The following is a 19,802-nucleotide window of genomic DNA, read 5'->3' on the forward strand; positions in this document are numbered from 1 at the left end:
ACTGGTTTGCCGGTCGTCTCATGTCGTCAACCGACTTTTGCAGCGTGCTGACATTATCACGTAATTCCATAAACAAAGCCATCCATTCCGGTGTCGACTCCCTAGGGGGTGACATCACCATTACCGGCAATTGCTCCGCCTCCACACCAACATCGTCCTCATACATGTCGACACACACGTACCGACACACAGCAGACACACAGGGAATGCTCTGATAGAAGACAGGACCCCACTAGCCCTTTGGGGAGACAGAGGGAGAGTTTGCCAGCACACACCAAAGCGCTATAATTATATAGGAACAACCTTATATAAGTGTTGTTTCCTTATAGCTGCTTAAATATATATAATATCGCCAAAAAATGCCCCCCCCTCTCTGTTTTTTACCCTGTTTCTGTAGTGCAGTGCAGGGGAGAGCCTGGGAGCCTTCCTAGCAGCGGAGCTGTGTAGGAAAATGGCGCTGTGTGCTGAGGAGATAGGCCCCGCCCCCTATTCCGGCGGGCTCTTCTCCCGGTTTTTCTGAGACCTGGCAGGGGTGAAATACATCCATATAGCCTCATGGACTATATGTGATGTATTCTTTTTAGCCAGAAAGGTATTAACATTGCTGCCCAGGGCGCCCCCCCCAGCGCCCTGCACCCTCAGTGACCGCCGGTGTGAAGTGTGCCTGAGCGCAATGGCGCACAGCTGCAGTGCTGTGCGCTACCTCATGAAGACTTAAAAGCCTTCAGCCGCCGGTTTGTGGACCTCTTCTTACTTCGGCATCTGCAAGGGGGTCGGCGGCGCGGCTCCGGTGACCCATCCAGGCTGTACCTGTGATCGTCCCTCTGGAGCTAGTGTCCAGTAGCCTAAGAAGCAAATCCATCCTGCACGCAGGTGAGTTCACTTCTTCTCTCCTAGGTCCCTCGTTGCAGTGAGCCTGTTGCCAGCAGGACTCACTGAAAATAATAAAACTATCAAAACTTTTACTCTAAGCAGCTCTTTATGAGAGCCACCTAGATTGCACCCTGCTCGGACGGGCACAAAAACCTAACTGAGGCTTGGAGGAGGGTCATGGGGGGAGGAGCCAGTACACACCACCTAGTGGTCAAACTTTTAAATTTTGTGCCCTGTCTCCTGCGGAGCCGCTATTCCCCATGGTCCTGACGGAGTCCCCAGCATCCACTAGGACGTCAGAGAAATACACAGCAAGTATATCTTGTGAAAAACCTATATTATTCAGAAAACCTGACACACTTAGCCCCCTCAGGTTACAGAATATAGGAGAAGCACGCTGAGTGAAATACCCGAGATGGCAGCCATGCAGCAGCTACATGCACACACACATATATAGTCACAAGCGTAGCATGCAGAAATGATACAACCATAAAACTGCACTGGACTAGCAATACAAAGTAATACTCAGTATAGCTATATATGTAAACGGTAGGCATAACAAAACACAGTAGATACTGGATGTATATCACAGGGTGCTTGTACCACACAACCCTGAATGTATGCACTCTTTCTTAACTAACACTGGGGGTCATTCTGAGTTGTTCACTCGTTGCCGATTTTCGCAACTGAGCGATTAAGGCAAAAATGCGCATGGTACGCAGTGCGCATGAGCTAAGTTATTTAGCACAAAACTTAGTAGATTTACTCACGTCCGAATGAAGAATTTTCATCGTTGAAGTGATTGGAGTCTGATTGACAGGAAGTGGGTGTTTCTGGGCGGAAACTGACCATTATTTGGGAGTGTGCAGAAAAACGCAGGCGTGCCAGTATAAAACGCAGGAGTGTTTGGAGAAACGGGGGAGTGGCTGGCCGAACGCAGGGCGTATTTGTGACGACAAACCAGGAACGAAACGGGCTGAGCTGATCGCAGTGTAAGAGTAAGTCTCGAGCTACTCAGAAACTTCTAAAAATTATTTATTCGCAATTCTGCCAAGCGAAGATACACTCCCAGAGGGCGGCGACTTAGCGTGTGCAATGCTGCTAAAAGCAGCTAGCGAGCGAACAACTCGGAATCACCCCCACTGTCCCTTGACAGGTAGAATACTTAAGTGTCCTGTAAAATGCATCTGGGAACAGTCAAAGCTTTGAGAGAGTTGCTGTGCTGACACTTCTGCACGTTGGGACAGAACATTGTGGGGGCAGCGGAATAGACCCCTTTGTGGGTTGGTGAATAAAGCTTACCAGTAATGCAGAGCTGGTAACTTTTCCTTAAATGTTAAATATTTTTTTTCCAAAACCGTAAGAAAGCCCCTTTGGTACTGCAAGTACTTTCTTAGCTGCACAACCAGCATTATATTCTGCGCTATGGTACTTCTCTTCTTGCATATACTCCGGTGTGAAAATTGTGGAATGAACGTTTAAAGACGTTAGGAGGGATGTAATAGCGTCCGAGTTTGGCGGAGGTGCGGATGTCTGACTAAAGGACAAAGGGGGTAATTCAGACCTGATCGTAGCAGCAAATTTGTTAGCAGTTGGGCAAAACCATGTGCACTGCAGGGGGGGCAGATGTAACATGTGCAGAGAGAGTTAGATTTGGGTGGGGTGTGTTCAAGCTGAAATCTAATTTGCAGTGTAAAAATAAAGCAGGCAGTATTTACCCTGCACAGAAACAATTTTTTAATTACCCCCAAAGACACGGGCATAGCAGACAGGTTCTAACCATTATATACAACCTGTAAGTCTTTATGTTTTCCTTTATTTTTACTTTGTATGTCTAAAACTTAATTTCCCCTAAGTCCATCCCCGTAACTTACCTGTTCCTCTTTAAACCAGGGAATGTCCAGGTAAGCTAGGGCACTCTGTCTCCTGCACTACATATACTGTTCAAAAATATGTAATCATACAATTAAAACTATAAACTACATCTGGCTGAAACAATCTCATCTTTATGTGACAATATGGTGTGTCATTATGTCAGTAAATTTGAACAGAAATTCCCTTTGTTGACTACTACAACAAATTAACCTTGGGGAGGAGGTGGTTAGTGTAAAAGAAAAAAAATATTTGTGAAGCGAACCCATTACATCTATTGCATCTTGTGTAAACTGATGGATGTTTTGGTCACAATACTTTTTGCTGCGTGAATGCCTAGAAAGTAGGGACAAAATACATTTTCCCTTACTTACAGGGCATGCCTACTTTCTTCTGCCACCTGGTGGCTGTTTAGGCCAAATACTGAGACCATAATAGATCGTAACCTACTGTAAATGCAGCTCAGTAAGTTACAGATAGCACCAAGTGGCAGATATTGGTCTGGAAGTCTTTTCAGTATGCATCTGTGTCAGATGAAGGGAAATAAAATACTACTGGACACACGCATAATAAACCTATCATAACACTCGGCAAGTTTCACTTCAATGTCTACCGCCAGTTACAATTACGGTGTTGGATTATGCCTGCATTGGGGCTTAAGCGGTATAAGTGGACCCGGAACTACAAATAACCTACTTCATAATGGTGCTAGGGGCGGAAATACTTACAGAGCAGCCTATGGGAGAAAGAATTTGTAACAAATCACGCTAAAGTATTGTTAAGGAGGGTTGGGGAGGTAGGCGTCAGTCTCCAAATTTTCTTAAGTTACAGGGTCCCTCTGCATTCTTATCCCACCATGGTTGCACGAAGCGACAAACCACCCATTATCACACTTCTGTTTATTTCAACATAGTTTGGATCAAACAAAAGCAAGTATACACAAGTATGGAGGCAGCCAGTATATCTGTCAAAGCGTCCTGCATCCAGCTCTGTGTCACATACAACATGCTGCAATTGTAGGGCTAAGTCCATGAGTGCCAAACGCAACATGGCTTTGGAGGCCTTACTGGGGCAAAAGGGCGTCGGAGGCCTTACTGGGGCAACATGGCATTGGAGGCCTTACTGGGGCAACATGGTGTTGGAGGCCTTACTGGGGCAACATGGTGTTGGAGGCCTTACTGGGGCAACATGGTGTTGGAGGCCTTACTGGGGCAACATGGTGTTGGAGGCCTTACTGGGGCAACATGGTGTTGGAGGCCTGGAGGCCTTACTGGGGCAAACATGGAGTTGGAGGCCTTACTGGGGCAAACATGGAGTTGGAGGCCTTACTGGGGCAAACATGGAGTTGGAGGCCTTACTGGGGCAAACATGGAGTTGGAGGCCTTACTGGGGCAAACATGGAGTTGGAGGCCTTACTGGGGCAACATGGAGTTGGAGGCCTTACTGGGGCAACATGGAGTTGGAGACCTTACTGGGGCAACATGGAGTTGGAGGCCTTACTGGGGCAACATGGAGTTGGAGGCCTTACTGGGGCAACATGGCATTGAAGGCCTTACTGGGGCAAAATGGCGTTGGAGGCCTTACTGGGGCAAAATGGCGTTGGAGGCCTTACAGGGGCAAAATGGCGTTGGAGGCCTTACTGGGGCCAAATGGCATTAAAGGCCTTACTGGGACAAAATGGCATTGGAGGCCTTACTGGGACAAAATGGCATTGGAGACCTTACAGGCCAAACGGCATTGGAGGCCTTACTGGGGCAAAATTGCATTGGAGGCAAAGCTGGGTTAAGCTTGGAATAAAAAAAAAATTGCATGAAGAATACCGTGATAGCATGTGACTGTGGTAACTAATATGTGAAGCCATCAGATAGGGACTAGCAACTATTTTATGTTATAAAAATAAACATATAAACACAATAAATAAATTAAAAAGGATAATTCTAGCAGTTCAGTACAATGATTAATAAAAAAATTTTTTTAACAAAAAGGTAAAAAAATGTACATCCAAAATAAAGATAAGAAATTTGCCTTTTCAATAACCCCCAAATGACTGTAGTAGGTGAGGTTTTTGACCTAAGTGCTAAATAATCCAGGAGTACAGTATATTTACTACACAGCGGGTTTCAATGTCGCAATTCTTGGCAGCTTCGAACTCGGAATTTAAAATGGCAACAGCGATAAATGTGTTACAAGCCCGATTCACCATTTACTACTATCGCCATTTTAAATTTAGCGGTCAAATCCACCGAGAATCAGCGGCTCTTAACGTCCGCTATTTAGTAAATATACTCCCAAATCATACTCAGGGAATAATATCAACCTGAGGTATATGTGATAATTTTATATTATTCAATAACACAAATTATTATTTCATATGCGTATATGTTCATACAAGAGAAAACTGCCCAGTCTTTTAGTACGTACTGCTTTACTAATGTAGTAGACAGATCACAAAAATAAAAATGCACTTCTTTTTTCTCAATCATTTTTAAACAAATCCAGGCTTTTGTACTTATTACAGCCATGTACTAAACGGAAGCAGCACAGACATCACTGAAGCAGGTTATATGAACAGTTAGAACGTTTCTTTCCCGTAAATACATTCATCCCTAATAGCTACCCAGAGAAGAAATATAAACCAGGCTGGTTTTGTACACTGAATGCAGCAGTCTCCAATATAAATGGGGGGCAAGTTGTTTGCAGTGGCTGTAAGCAGAGTAGTCCCATAGAAACAGGGTGAGAGCAGAGGAATTAGATCTCAAACGCAGGGAACTTGGCAGTCGTAGGGTTCAGCAAGTCGGCTAGAAAATAAATTGTGCCAGCCATTCCTATAGGTAAAAAACATAATGACACAGGTTAGCGCTTCATGATCACTACAGTAGTATCTATAATATAATCAGCCTAAACGTCCGTCTACCATTTGTGCACTAAGGGACAGACCATGGGTGGTCATTCAGAGTTGTTCGCTCGGTAAATTTCATCGCATCGCAGCGATTTTCCGCTTAGTGCGCATGCGCAATGTTCGCACTGCGACTGCGCCAAATAAATTTGCTATGAAGTTAGGAATTTTACTCACGCCTTTTTCTTCGTTCAGGCGATCGTAGTGTGATTGACAGGAAGTGGGTGTTTCTGGGCGGAAACAGGCCGTTTTATGGGCGTGTGCGAAAAAACGCTACCGTTTCTGGGAAAAACGCAGGAGTGGCTGGAGAAACGGAGGAGTGTCTGGGCGAACGCTGGGTGTGTTTGTGACGTCAAACCAGGAACGACAAGCACTGGACTGATCGCAGATGCCGAGTAAGTCTGGAGCTACTCTGAAACTGCTAAGAGGTGTGTAATTGCAATATTGCGAATCTTTCGATCGCAATTTTAAGAAGCTAAGATTCACTCCCAGTAGGCGGCGGCTTAGCGCGTGCAAAGCTGCTAAAAGCAGCTTGCGAGCGAACAACTCGGAATGACCACCCTGGGGTATATTTACAAAGATTCGTGTTTTTGCCGTTTTGTAGGGTGTTTGAACTCGAATGGTATCGGGTGCATTTTACTGCAACTTTTTGAATCCTGATACGATCATTCACTAAGCTGCCGAGTTTTGCACAATAGTTTTTTCCGATGTCGATATGATTCGTAATATCAGGCAGTGTTTTACGAGAGTGATGAGTAAAACACTGCCTGACAAAACACAAGGAATCCCGGCCGGATCTGTGAGATCCGTGCAGGGCTTCATTGTGTACCTTAAAAAGTTGATTAAAGTCTTAAAAAATCTGAAAAAAATTGTGTGGGGTCCCCCCTCCTAAGCACAACCAGCCTCGGGCTCTTTGAGCCGGTCCTGGTTGAAAAAATATGGGGGGGGAAAAATGACAGGGGTTCCACCATATTTAATCAACCAGCACCGGGCTCTGCGCCTGGTCCTGGTTCCAAAAATATGGGGGACAAAAAGCGTAGGGGTCCCCCGTATTTTTGAAACCAGCACCGGGCTCCACTAGTCAGGTACATAATGCCAAAGCCGGGGGACACTTTTATACTGGTCCCTGCAGCCCTGGCATTACATACCCAACTAGTGGCGGCGGATGGGGGGCTGATAGCCTTTTGAAAAAATTTGAATATTGTTTTTAGTAGCAGTACTACAAGTCCCAGCAAGCCTCCCCCGCAAGCTGGTACTTGGAGAACCACAAGTACCAGCAGCATGCGCTCCCTGATTGGCTGAAGGGACCCTCTTTGACAGGAGTCAGGGGGGGTCCTGGCAGTCGGGGAAAGGGGTCCCATGTGTAAACATGGGACCCCTTTCAGTGCGTGGTCGGGTTTCCGTTTTATTATTTTGCCAAGTACGTGGATTATACAAAGGTCTGATTCTACACTGGATTATGTGAGTATAATTTTTTTCACAGGTACCCTAAGGATTCTACATGGAGAAGAGGACCGAGCCTCGTGGGAACATAGGTAAGTATGTATGTATGGAGGTGTGCATGTATGTAATAAACTTATACTTTCACGGTGTGTGTCCCCTGTTTTTTGGGGGGTATTTTTTTAGTAGTAGTACTACAGGTACCAGCGGGCCCAGTATTCCACCGCATGCTGGTACTTGTGGTTCTCCAAGTACCAGCTTGCGGGGAGGCTTGCTGGGACTTGTAGTACTGCTACTAAAAACAATATTCACATTTTTCCAAAAGGCTATCAGCCCCTCATCCGCCGCCCTTGGATGGGGGGACAGCCTCGGGCTTCACCCCTGGCCCTTGGGTGGCTGGAGGGGGGGGACCCCTTGATTTAAGGGGTTCCCACTCCTCCAGGGTACCCCGGCCAGGGGTGACTAGTTGGGTATGTAATGCCAGGGCCGCAGGGACCAGTATAAAAGTGTCCCCCGGCTGTGGCATTATGTACCTGGCTAGTGGAGCCCGGTGCTGGGGACCCAATACGCTTTTTGTCCCCCGTATTTTTGGAACCAGGACCAGGCGCAGAGCCCGGTGCTGGTTGATTAAAAATGGGGGAACCCCTGTCATTTTCCCCCCCATATTTTTTCAACCAGGACCGGCTCAAAGAGCCCGAGGCTGGTAATGCTCAGGAGGGGGACCCCACGCAATTTTTTTTCAGTTTTTACACTAAACAGACCCTTTCCCATAGATAACCATGCACAGATCTCACTGATCCGTGCATGGTTATCCAAACTCGACTGGAAAAAGCAGGTCTATTTTTTTGCTGCTTTTTTAACGAATCGAAAAAAAACAGACCCGCACTTGAGCACTCAGAAACTAACACCCAAATACAAATGAATAGTGAATGCCCATATTGTATGAAATAACAGCCGTGTTTGACCGATGGTCTATTCATTCGTATTTCGGAACTTTGCAAATCAAACCATTATGAATAGTCCAAACACTGCCGAGATTGGTGCTTAGTGAATTCCCAGATTGGGACTGGAATCGGACAAACTCGAATTCTTAGTAAATATTGGCCCATGTTGTCCCAAGGGGGGCAAATACATTTATTTATATTTTATTTCCACGGAGGGTAAATACTGCTTCTTTTGCATGCAGCCCACACATGCTAGGCATCTTTATGTTTACACTGAAATGTTGAAGTGAGCTAGGACACACCCCTCTCACATCTAATCTCTCTGCACGTTACATCTGCCCCACCTGCAGTGCAGCACGGTTTTACCCATGCGCAAAGTTACTTGCTCTATTCGCTTTGCTCCCAAACTCTTAGGGGTATATTCAATAATTGTCGGAAGCTGCCGTCTTGTCGGAAAGACGGCAGCTTCCAACAGTTTTAGGTCGGAAGGGGTTCCGACCTATTCATTACGGCCCCATTTTTCCGACAAGTCGGGAAACCCAACTTGTCGGAATGCACGTTGATCGGCGGCTTCAGCCGCCAATCAGCATGCATTGTCGGAAACAGGGCCAAACCTGACAGGTTTTTGCCTTGTTTCCGACACTCTCAATCCGACTTTAAAAAAAGTCGGATTGAGATGAGGAGAGGAGCAGTGCTGCGGGCGGCGGGGGGAGCATTGATCGGCGGTCGGCGGGAGGAGCAGGCAGCGGGGGAACATGTCTGCGGCGGCGGGGGAGGCGTTGCAGCGAGAGAGGTGCCTGGCCATCCAACGGCCAGGCACCTCTCTCCCTGCAGCGCATCCCCCCGCCACTGCAGGCATGTTACCCCGCTGCCAGCACCTCCCGCCGATCAATGCTCCCCCCGCCGCCCGCAGCACCTCTCTTCCTGCTGCCTGCGGCTCCACACAGGTCCCCCGCAGCCAGCCCCTCCCGCTCACGGCCGCCACTCCCTGCTCCCCTGTCCGCTGCTGTCAGTGCATCCGCAGCCGCTGACGGCAGCGGCCTGACAGGACAGCCAAATCCGACAGTCGGATTTGGCCGTCCATTGAATAGGGGTTGTTGGATCCATTCCGACAACTGCATGTCGGAATGGATCTGACTCCTATTGAATATACCCCTTATTGTTTGAGGTTATTCTGCCAGGAAATGCACTAAAGAGAGGAGTGATGTAATAAAGCACTAATGCACCCCTGACGCAACCTCGTACATGTGATATCACGTAGAGGGTTACTGGACCAAGAAGCAGATCTCTGAGCTGGGGCGTTCTAATTGTTTTAAGTCTTTCCGCTATAGCTCCTGCCCTCCACTGCGGACAGACTCCATAGCTGTATCTCAGTGACCTAGCCATGACTATCTGTCCCCATACACTGTCACCTTAATATCCTAACCTTCACCCTTAATCCTAACCCCTAACATTATTACCCCAACCTTAATCCTTATACCCTAACCCTCACCCTTAATACTACCACCCCAACACTAATACCTTAAGGCTACCCTTAAACGGGGGGGGAATTCAAATGTTTGAAAAGTCGGTTGGGTGTCTGTTTTTTCCTGTCTATTAGATAGGAAAAAACAGACACCCAACTGACTTTTCAAACAATAGAATTCCCCCCTTGAGTCCTATTGGAGAAAGTGCGCTATATAAAAATTATTATTATATATCCTAACCCCAAACACTAATACTCTAACACTAATAACGTAACACTCACAAGTCATCCTACTACTCTAACACCCCAGCACTTAATCCAAACCCTGACACTAACACTAATACCCTAACCCAAACTCCTAATCCAACTGTAACCCCTACCCCTAATACCCACTTCCTAAAAGAGCTAACTAGATGGGCCAAATGGTTCTTACCTGCCAACAAACTGTATGTTTATATAATATCATACTGATGCGTCCTCACCTAGCGTTTTTGCACTATATGGCGTGACTTAGATGCCATGCCATGGATAGCTAGTTACAGACTTTCGCACGTAAGAGTCTTTTTGGCACAACAATTGCACGCAAACAGGATTGTAGTGCACTTTCTCACAATCGTGGTACTGTAAATTCACATAATGTTACGTGGCGGGACACATGGCGTGGCTCAGTCATACCGGCCAGTGGTGCACCCAGGGGGGGTTTCCGAGCACCCAGAAACCCCCCTCCACCAAAAAATAAAAAATATAATTTTTTTTTGGCTGCATGAGTATTATTAATAGCTGTCTAGCGTCCTCTGCAGCCTGCTGTCTTCCTGGTGGCACTTGTCAGTGCTTAATAAAAGTTTACATTATTTTAATTATACAGTACATACAGTATATATTGATGTGCATGTATATATATATATATATATATATATATATATATATATATATAGGTTGTTTTAAAGGCGGCACTCAAAGACTTGCACAAATAGTGAAAAAAAAACATCCACGTGTGGATGTTGCTTTAATGCGTTTAATGCATTAAAGCAACATCCACACGTGGATGTTTTTTTTTCACTATTTGTGCAAGTCTTTGAGTGCCGCCTTTAAAACAACCTGTATACATATGTGGGCATGCCCCACAGGGAGGGCACCTGAGCAAGCAGTGTACAGCAGGAGTGCCGGAGCCGAGCAGTTGTATATATATATATATATATATATATATATATATATATATATATATATATATATATATATATATATATATATATATATATATATATATATATATATATACATATATACACACACACATACACGTATATACATACATATAAACACACACACACACACGTGATATATACACGTGTATATATACATGTACTTTATGTATGTATATATGTATGCATGTTAATATGCTATGTATATGTGTATACTGGTGTATATGAACAGATGCAACTTGCTGTACACGCTGTCCTTGCTGTATTTTCCTGACGATGATCCTGAGGGATCAAAACGTTGAATGAACGCTCTCTTTGTGAAATCACCTTGATAAGTATAAATTAAAAATCAATGCTTTTTACATGCAAAACTCTGGTGAGTGCCCCTTTATGCTGTCTCTCTCTCTCTCTCTCTCTATACATATACATATATATATATATATATATATACACACACACATACGGGTGTAGTATGGTATGCCGGCAGCCGGGCTCCCGGCGGCCCACAAACCGGCACCAGGAGCCCGACCGCCGGCATACCGACAGCGTGGTGTGCGCAATTGAGCCCCTTGCGGGCACGGTGGCGCACTGTGCACGCCACGCTATTTATTCTCCCTCCAGGGGGGTCGTGGACACGAGGGAGAAAATCTGTCGGTATGCCGGCGCCGGTATACTGTGCGCCAGGATCCCAATAGTAGGTATACTGAAGACCACCCGTATATACGGTATATATATATATATATATATACACACATACACGCACACACACACACTAGTTTTACGGACCCAGCATATACTGGGTCACCTCAGTCCCCACCCCTGTGATTGGCTCCACCCAGTTCTGGAAACCCCCCCCATGCAAATCCTGCGTTTGCCACTGCCGGCCTCCCGTCTCTTGCCATTATCTCAGATCAGCGTCCTGGTTATACTGCCATAGCGCACAAATCCAGTATTGGTGTACACAGTACGCAGACGCTGTGCTTTTATCACATTACAGTAGCAGTGTGAAAGAAAAGCTCATTCAGCACAAATACTAAGCATCAGAAAATAAGAATTTACTCACCGGTAATTCTATTTCTCGTAGTCCGTAGTGGATGCTGGGGACTCCGTCAGGACCATGGGGAATAGCGGCTCCGCAGGAGACAGGGCACAAAATTTAAAAGTTTGACCACTAGGTGGTGTGTACTGGCTCCTCCCCCTATGACCCTCCTCCAAGCCTCAGTTAGGATACTGTGCCCGGACGAGCGTACACAATAAGGAAGGATTTTGAATCCCGGGTAAGACTCATACCAGCCACACCAATCACACCGTATAACTTGTGATCTGAACCCAGTTAACAGTATGATAACGTAGGAGCCTCTGAAAAGATGGCTCACAACAATAATAATCCGATTTTTGTAACAATAACTATGTACAAGTATTGCAGACAATCCGCACTTGGGATGGGCGCCCAGCATCCACTACGGACTACGAGAAATAGAATTACCGGTGAGTAAATTCTTATTTTCTCTGACGTCCTAGTGGATGCTGGGGACTCCGTCAGGACCATGGGGATTATACCAAAGCTCCCAAACGGGCGGGAGAGTGCGGATGACTCTGCAGCACCGAATGAGAGAACTCCAGGTCCTCCTTAGCCAGGGTATCAAATTTGTAGAATTTTACAAACGTGTTCTCCCCTGACCACGTAGCTGCTCGGCAGAGTTGTAATGCCGAGACCCCTCAGGCAGCCGCCCAAGATGAGCCCACCTTCCTTGTGGAGTGGGCATTGACAGATTTAGGCTGTGGCAGGCCTGCCACCGAATGAGCCAGTTGAATTGTGCTACAAATCCAACGAGCAATCGTCTGCTTAGAAGCAGGAGCACCCAGCTTGTTGGGTGCATACAGTATAAACAGCGAGTCAGATTTTCTGACTCCAGCCGTCCTTGAAATATATATTTTCAATGCTCTGACAACGTCCAGCAACTTGGAATCCTCCAAATCGCTAGTAGCCGCAGGCACCACAATAGGCTGGTTCAGGTGAAACGCTGATACCACCTTAGGCAGAAAATGAGGACGCGTCCTCAATTCTGCCCTGTCCGAATGGAAAATCAGATATGGGCTTTTATACGATAAAGCCGCCAATTCCGACACTCTCCTGGCTGAAGCCAGGGCCAGTAGCATGGTTACTTTCCATGTAAGATATTTCAAATCTACTGATTTGAGTGGCTCAAACCAATGGGATTTGAGAAAATCCAAAACTACATTGAGATCCCACGGTGCCACTGGGGGCACAACCGGGGGCTGTATATGTAGTACTCCTTTTACAAAAGTCTGGACTTCAGGAACTGAAGCCAATTCTTTCTGGAAGAAAATCGACAGGGCCGAAATTTGAACCTTAATGGACCCTAATTTGAGGCCCATAGATAATCCTGTTTGCAGGAAATGTAGGAATCGACCCAGTTGAAATTCCTCTGTCGGGGCCTTCCTGGCCTCACACCACGCAACATATTTTCTCCAAATGCGGTGATAATGTTGTGCAGTCACCTCCTTCCTGGCTTTGACCAGGGTAGGGATGACCTCTTCCGGAATGCCTTTTTCCCGTAGGATCCGGCGTTCAACCGCCATGCCGTCAAACGCAGCCGCGGTAAGTATTGGAATAGACACGGTCCCTGCTGAAGCAGATCCCTTCTTAGAGGTAGAGGCCACGGATCTTCCGTGAGCATTGTTGAGGCGGGACGCCATCATGTCCACCATTGGTCTTTCCCAATGGACTACAATCATGTGGAAGACTTCTGGATGAAGTCCCCACTCTCCCGGATGAAGATCGTGTCTGCTGAGGAAGTCTGCTTCCCAGTTGTCCACTCCCGGGATGAACACTGCTGACAGTGCTATCACATGATTTTCCGCCCAGCGAAGAATCCTTGCAGCTTCTGCCATTGCCCTCCTGCTTCTTGTGCCGCCCTGTCTGTTTACGTGGGCGACTGCCGTGATGTTGTCCGACTGGATCAACACCGGCTGACCCTGAAGCAGAGGTTTTGCCAGGCTTAGAGCATTGTAGATTGCTCTTAGTTCCAGTATATTTATGTGTAGAGACGTTTCCAGGCTTGACCACACGCCCTGGAAGTTTCTTCCTTGTGTGACCGCTCCCCAGCCTCTCAGGCTGGCATCCGTGGTCACTAGGACCCAGTTCTGTATGCCGAATCTGCGGCCCTCTAACAGATGAGCACTCTGCAACCACCATAGCAGAGAGACCCTTGTCCTTGTCGACAATTTTATCCGCTGATGCATCTGCAGATGCGATCCGGACCATTTGTCTAGCAGATCCCACTGAAAAATTCGTGCATGGAATCTGCCGAATGGAATCGCTTCGTAAGAAGCCACCATTTTTCCCAGGACTCTTGTGCATTGATGCACAGACACTGTCCCTGGTTTTAGGAGGTTCCTGACGAGTTCGGATAACTCCCTGGCTTTCTCCTCCGGAAGAAATACCTTTTTCTGAACAGTGTCCAGAATCATCCCTAGGAACAGCAGACGTGTCGTCGGGATCAGTTGGGATTTTGGAAAATTCAGAATCCACCCGTGCTGTTGGAGCACTACTTGAGTTAGTGCTACTCCGACCTCCAGCTGTTCTCTGGATCTTGCCCTTATCAGGAGATCGTCCAAGTAAGGGATAATTAATACGCCTTCTCTTCGAAGAAGGATCATCATTTCGGCCATTACCTTGGTAAAGACCCTGGGTGCCGTGGACAATCCAAACGGCAGCGTCTGAAACTGATAATGACAGTTTTGTACCACGAACCTGAGGTACCCTTGGTGTGAAGGGCAAATTGGGACATGAAGGTAAGCATCCTTGATGTCCAAGGACACCATAAAATCCCCTTCTTCCAGATTCGCTATCACTGCTCTGAGTGACTCCATCTTGAACTTGAATTTTTGTATGTACAGGTTCAGAGATTTCAGATTTAGAATAGGTCTTACCGAGCCGTCCGGCTTCGGTACCACAAATAGCGTGGAGTAATACCCCTTTCCCTGTTGTAGAAGGGGTACCTTGATTATCACCTGCTGAGAATACAGCTTGTGAATGGCTTCCAATACCGTCGCCCTGTCTGAGGGAGACGTTGGCAAAGCAGATTTTAGGAACCGGCGAGGGGGAGACTTCTCGAATTCCAACCTGTAACCCTGAGATACTACCTGCAGGATCCAGGGGTCCACCTGCGAGTGAGCCCACTGTGCGCTGAAATTCTTGAGGCGACCCCCCACCGCCCCTGAGTCCGCTTGTAAGGTCCCAGCGTCATGCTGAGGCCTTTGCAGAAGCCGGGGAGGACTTCTGCTCCTGGGAAGGGGCTGCTTGCTGCAGTCTCTTACCCTTTCCTTTGCCTCGGGGCAAATATGAATGTCCTTTTGCTCGCTTGTTCTTATAGGAACGAAAGGACTGCGGCTGAAAAGACTGCGTCTTTTTCTGCTGGGAGGGGACTTGAGGTAAAAAGGTGGACTTCCCGGCTGTTGCCGTGGCTACCAAATCCGATAGACCGACCCCAAATAATTCCTCCCCTTTATACGGCAATACTTCCATATGCCGTTTGGAATCCGCATCGCCTGACCACTGTCGTGTCCATAGACTTCTTCTGGCAGATATGGACATCGCACTTACTCTTGATGCCAGAGTGCAGATATCCCTCTGTGCATCTCGCATATAAAGGAATGCGTCCTTTAATTGCTCTATAGTCAATAAAATACTGTCCCTATCCAGGGTATCAATATTTTCAGTCAGGGAATCCGACCAAGCCACCCCAGCACTGCACATCCAGGCTGAGGCGATTGCTGGTCGCAGTATAACACCAGTATGTGTGTATATACTTTTTAGAGTATTTTCCAGCCTCCTATCAGCTGGATCCTTGAGGGCGGCCGTATCAGGAGACGGTAACGCCACTTGTTTGGATAAATGTGTGAGCGCCTTGTCCACCCTAGGGGGTGTTTCCCAGCGCGCCCTAACCTCTGGCGGGAAAGGGTATAACGCCAATAACTTCTTTGAAATTAGCAGTTTTTTATCAGGGGTAACCCACGCTTCATCACACACGTCATTCAATTCCTCTGATTCAGGAAAAACTACAGGTAGTTTTTTCAGACCCCACATAATACCCCTTTTTGTGGTACTTGCAGTATCAGAGATATGCAAAGCCTCCTTCATTGCCGTGATCATATAACGTGTGGCCCTACTGGAAAATACGTTCGTTTCTTCACCGTCGACACTAGATTCGGTGTCCGTGTCTGGGTCTGTGTCGACCGACTGAGGCAAAGGGCGTTTTACAGCCCCTGACGGTGTTTGAGACGCCTGTACAGGTACTAACTGGTTTGCCGGTCATCTCATGTCGTCAACCGACTTTTGCAGCGTGCTGACATTATCACGTAATTCCATAAACAAAGCCATCCATTCCGGTGTCGACTCCCTAGGGGGTGACATCACCATTACCGGCAATTGCTCCGCCTCCACACCAACATCGTCCTCATACATGTCGACACACACGTACCGACACACAGCAGACACACAGGGAATGCTCTGATAGAAGACAGGACCCCACTAGCCCTTTGGGGAGACAGAGGGAGAGTTTGCCAGCACACACCAAAGCGCTATAATTATATAGGAACAACCTTATATAAGTGTTGTTTCCTTATAGCTGCTTAAATATATATAATATCGCCAAAAAATGCCCCCCCTCTCTGTTTTTTACCCTGTTTCTGTAGTGCAGTGCAGGGGAGAGCCTGGGAGCCTTCCTAGCAGCGGAGCTGTGTAGGAAAATGGCGCTGTGTGCTGAGGAGATAGGCCCCGCCCCCTATTCCGGCGGGCTCTTCTCCCGGTTTTTCTGAGACCTGGCAGGGGTGAAATACATCCATATAGCCTCATGGACTATATGTGATGTATTCTTTTTAGCCAGAAAGGTATTAACATTGCTGCCCAGGGCGCCCCCCCCAGCGCCCTGCACCCTCAGTGACCGCCGGTGTGAAGTGTGCCTGAGCGCAATGGCGCACAGCTGCAGTGCTGTGCGCTACCTCATGAAGACTGAAAAGCCTTCAGCCGCCGGTTTCTGGACCTCTTCTTACTTCGGCATCTGCAAGGGGGTCGGCGGCGCGGCTCCGGTGACCCATCCAGGCTGTACCTGTGATCGTCCCTCTGGAGCTAGTGTCCAGTAGCCTAAGAAGCAAATCCATCCTGCACGCAGGTGAGTTCACTTCTTCTCCCCTAGGTCCCTCGTTGCAGTGAGCCTGTTGCCAGCAGGACTCACTGAAAATAATAAAACTATCAAAACTTTTACTCTAAGCAGCTCTTTATGAGAGCCACCTAGATTGCACCCTGCTCGGACGGGCACAAAAACCTAACTGAGGCTTGGAGGAGGGTCATAGGGGGAGGAGCCAGTACACACCACCTAGTGGTCAAACTTTTAAATTTTGTGCCCTGTCTCCTGCGGAGCCGCTATTCCCCATGGTCCTGACGGAGTCCCCAGCATCCACTAGGACGTCAGAGAAACAGATAGGACCCCGAAGGACGGGATCCCGGCGGCCGATATACCAACGCCGGAATCCTGAAGGACGCCGCAAGCCTGGCGTTGAAACACCAATGCTGCTCAGGATACCAACGTCAAAATACCGACAGTCAGAATTCCGATCATCCTTCCTGCGGGATGCGCTGGCGACCTGTTGCGGGGGAGGTGGGGGTGGTTTAGGTTTAGGCAGGAGTTAGGGCGCAGGGACTGGAGAGGGAGGGTTAGGCACATAGAAAGGGAGGTTTGGATTAGGCGGGAGGGTTAGGAAGCTGGGAAGGGAAGGTTAGGCATCAACAGGAAGGGTGAGGTTTAGGCACCCACAAGGGAGGATTAGGGTAAGCGGCAGGAGAGGGTTAGGGTACTTTTCAGGTGGCTGTCAGTATTATGACCGCTGCCATCCTGTCCATCGGGAAATCATACTGATCCCGTCAGGAGGCATGGCGCGGCTTACATGCATGTTTTGGGAAGCCCCAAATACCCGGTTTGTTGTTATGTGAACAAGGACACATCTATAATACAACAGGTTTCACCAAGCATAGATATACTGGCCCTTCCTTAGCAGTGTGCTGGGAAAGAATCCGTTCACTATACCTTCAAAAAGGGAAGCTGGAGAGTCTGGCGTCCTGCAGCCGTGTTCACCATAATCCATGCACCACTCTGCAAACTACAGAACAACGCAAGGTCAGTTCCCAGCAAACATCAGAAGATAGCTTTATGAAGTATTGAACATTTATGTAAATGATTTATGATAATGCTATTCTGTGACCTAACTGATCCCATTTTAAAGAATTGAGCAAAGTGTATGACAGCGATGGTGCAAGTCTGCGGTAATGGTTTGCTCTAGGTCAGAAGAGTCTGAGATGCACTCGGAGCCCAGGCACACACCTTACATGCTCTGTACAAGTACTTCAAATCACCAGTCAGGTTGTACATTGCTAGGAAACTATAGGCATTTCCTGCGGCTCCATGGCACAGGCCATAACCTTTCTTCAACAAGCCACGCTGCCACGAGATCTCTGCGCACTGTGCAGCGTCTGATAGGTAGCTGTCATCCTGGAAAATCTGCAGAGAAGAAGGAAAATTAGAAGCTGGCCTCCATGATGCCTGTTTTATTATTAAACCCAGAGGTTCCCAAACTGAGCCCTCGAGGCACCCTAACAATCTAGCTTTTAAATATATCCATGCTTAAGCACAGGTGACTTGATTAGTTTGCTTATACCACCTGTGCACAAGTAGCACGGATATCCTTTAAACCTGTACTGTTAGGGTGCCTCGCGGACTGAGTTTGGGAAATCCTGATTTAATCTATAATGGTATATTTTCACATTAACTACTTGCCTGGCATGGTGGCATCAGATGCGTCCGTGCCTGCAAGTGCTCTATCTGACCTGGTCGCACAGGATATGATCAGTCAGATAGAGAGTGTTAGCAACGGCAGGGAAGGGAAACTTCCCTCCGCTGCTGCTGTCAGAGGGTCCAGAAGGTCCTTCTGCCTCCCTGGACCCTTCCCTACCGATCAGCACGGCAGGATCCCCCCGTCCAGCGGCTGCAGACAATGGCAGCCGCTGGGAAAGTGTAAATGAACCCTCCCAAGCCTCCACAACCCATATACCTGGAGGCTGTTCCGGCTTTCAAAATGAAAGCCGCAATGGTCGCGATGTTTCTGATGCTCCGATGGTCACGATCGATGTTTGGGAAAAAATATAAAAAAAATTTCCCTTTATTAATCAAAATCATTTTGGATAGGGTTAAATTCATGTTCTTCACCTAAATCACTCATAAAAAAAAAACGACAATTTCAAAGCCTTTTTTTTGGGGGGGGGGGGGGGGGGGGGGGGGGAATAGTCAGTTAAGTGGTTAAATGCATTTTCCTAGTCAATTGGAGCACACTGTACAATGGAAGAATTAAGGGGTGCAGAAATCCTGGGCACTTTAAAGCACCACCATGAAGCTGAGGCTCCTTTCCCTCTATAACCCTGTGGCTGCTTGGGAACTTAAAAACACCCTGGATCCCGACAGGTGTGAGCAACTAAAATATCCCTAACCCCTCCCTTTCCACAGCCTAAGCCCTTCCTCCGACTAGCCCCGCAGCCTAACCGTAATCCCTACCACCCCCTCCCCCCTACCCCCCTCCGCAGCTTAACTCTCCCCTCCTCGGCATACGTACATTAGGGATTCGGCATGCAGACAGGTATCGGGAATCCAGTGCCAGTCTCCTGACCGTTGGCAATCTGTCCGTCAGGATGCCAACTATATCCTGTACATAAACCCCCCTTAAGCCCACATCCCAAAGCTGTGTCTTTAAGGGAGCCTGTGCTGCACCCTGTTTACAAACTATGTAAAAGACTTGGATAAAAGACCATTTAAAACAGAGTTCCCAAACTGTGTGCCGTGGCTCCCTGGGGTGCCTCAGGACACTTGCAGGGGTGCCCTGGGTTGGTGGTCCAGGACCAATTCAAATTATTCACGGTCAATATAATGGGCAAAACCAGTGCAGTGGCTGCCAGTCATAAAATATGTGGCCAAACAGAAGCAAATCTTGTCCCTCACCACACAACTGACCCTAAGGATGACATATAAACACATCTATTT

General features: G+C 47.5%; 1 protein-coding gene across 1 annotated transcript in view; it reads right to left on the reverse strand.

The window, feature by feature from the left end:
* Positions 1 to 5,153: 5,153 nt before the first annotated feature.
* Positions 5,154 to 19,802, reverse strand: part of LANCL1 (LanC like glutathione S-transferase 1) — a 49,562-nt gene continuing 34,913 nt past the window's right edge. The window contains exons 8-10 of the mRNA XM_063933075.1: positions 18,096 to 18,272; positions 17,802 to 17,874; positions 5,154 to 5,570 (exon numbers count right to left, since the gene is read on the reverse strand). Of these exons, the coding sequence (XP_063789145.1) occupies positions 5,494 to 5,570; positions 17,802 to 17,874; positions 18,096 to 18,272 (327 nt within the window). The 3' untranslated portion in view covers positions 5,154 to 5,493. The remainder of the gene's footprint in view (positions 5,571 to 17,801; positions 17,875 to 18,095; positions 18,273 to 19,802) is intronic.

The sequence above is a fragment of the Pseudophryne corroboree genome, chromosome 7, assembly GCF_028390025.1.
Source record: "Pseudophryne corroboree isolate aPseCor3 chromosome 7, aPseCor3.hap2, whole genome shotgun sequence".
In the NCBI taxonomy this organism is placed as follows: Eukaryota; Metazoa; Chordata; class Amphibia; order Anura; family Myobatrachidae; genus Pseudophryne; species Pseudophryne corroboree.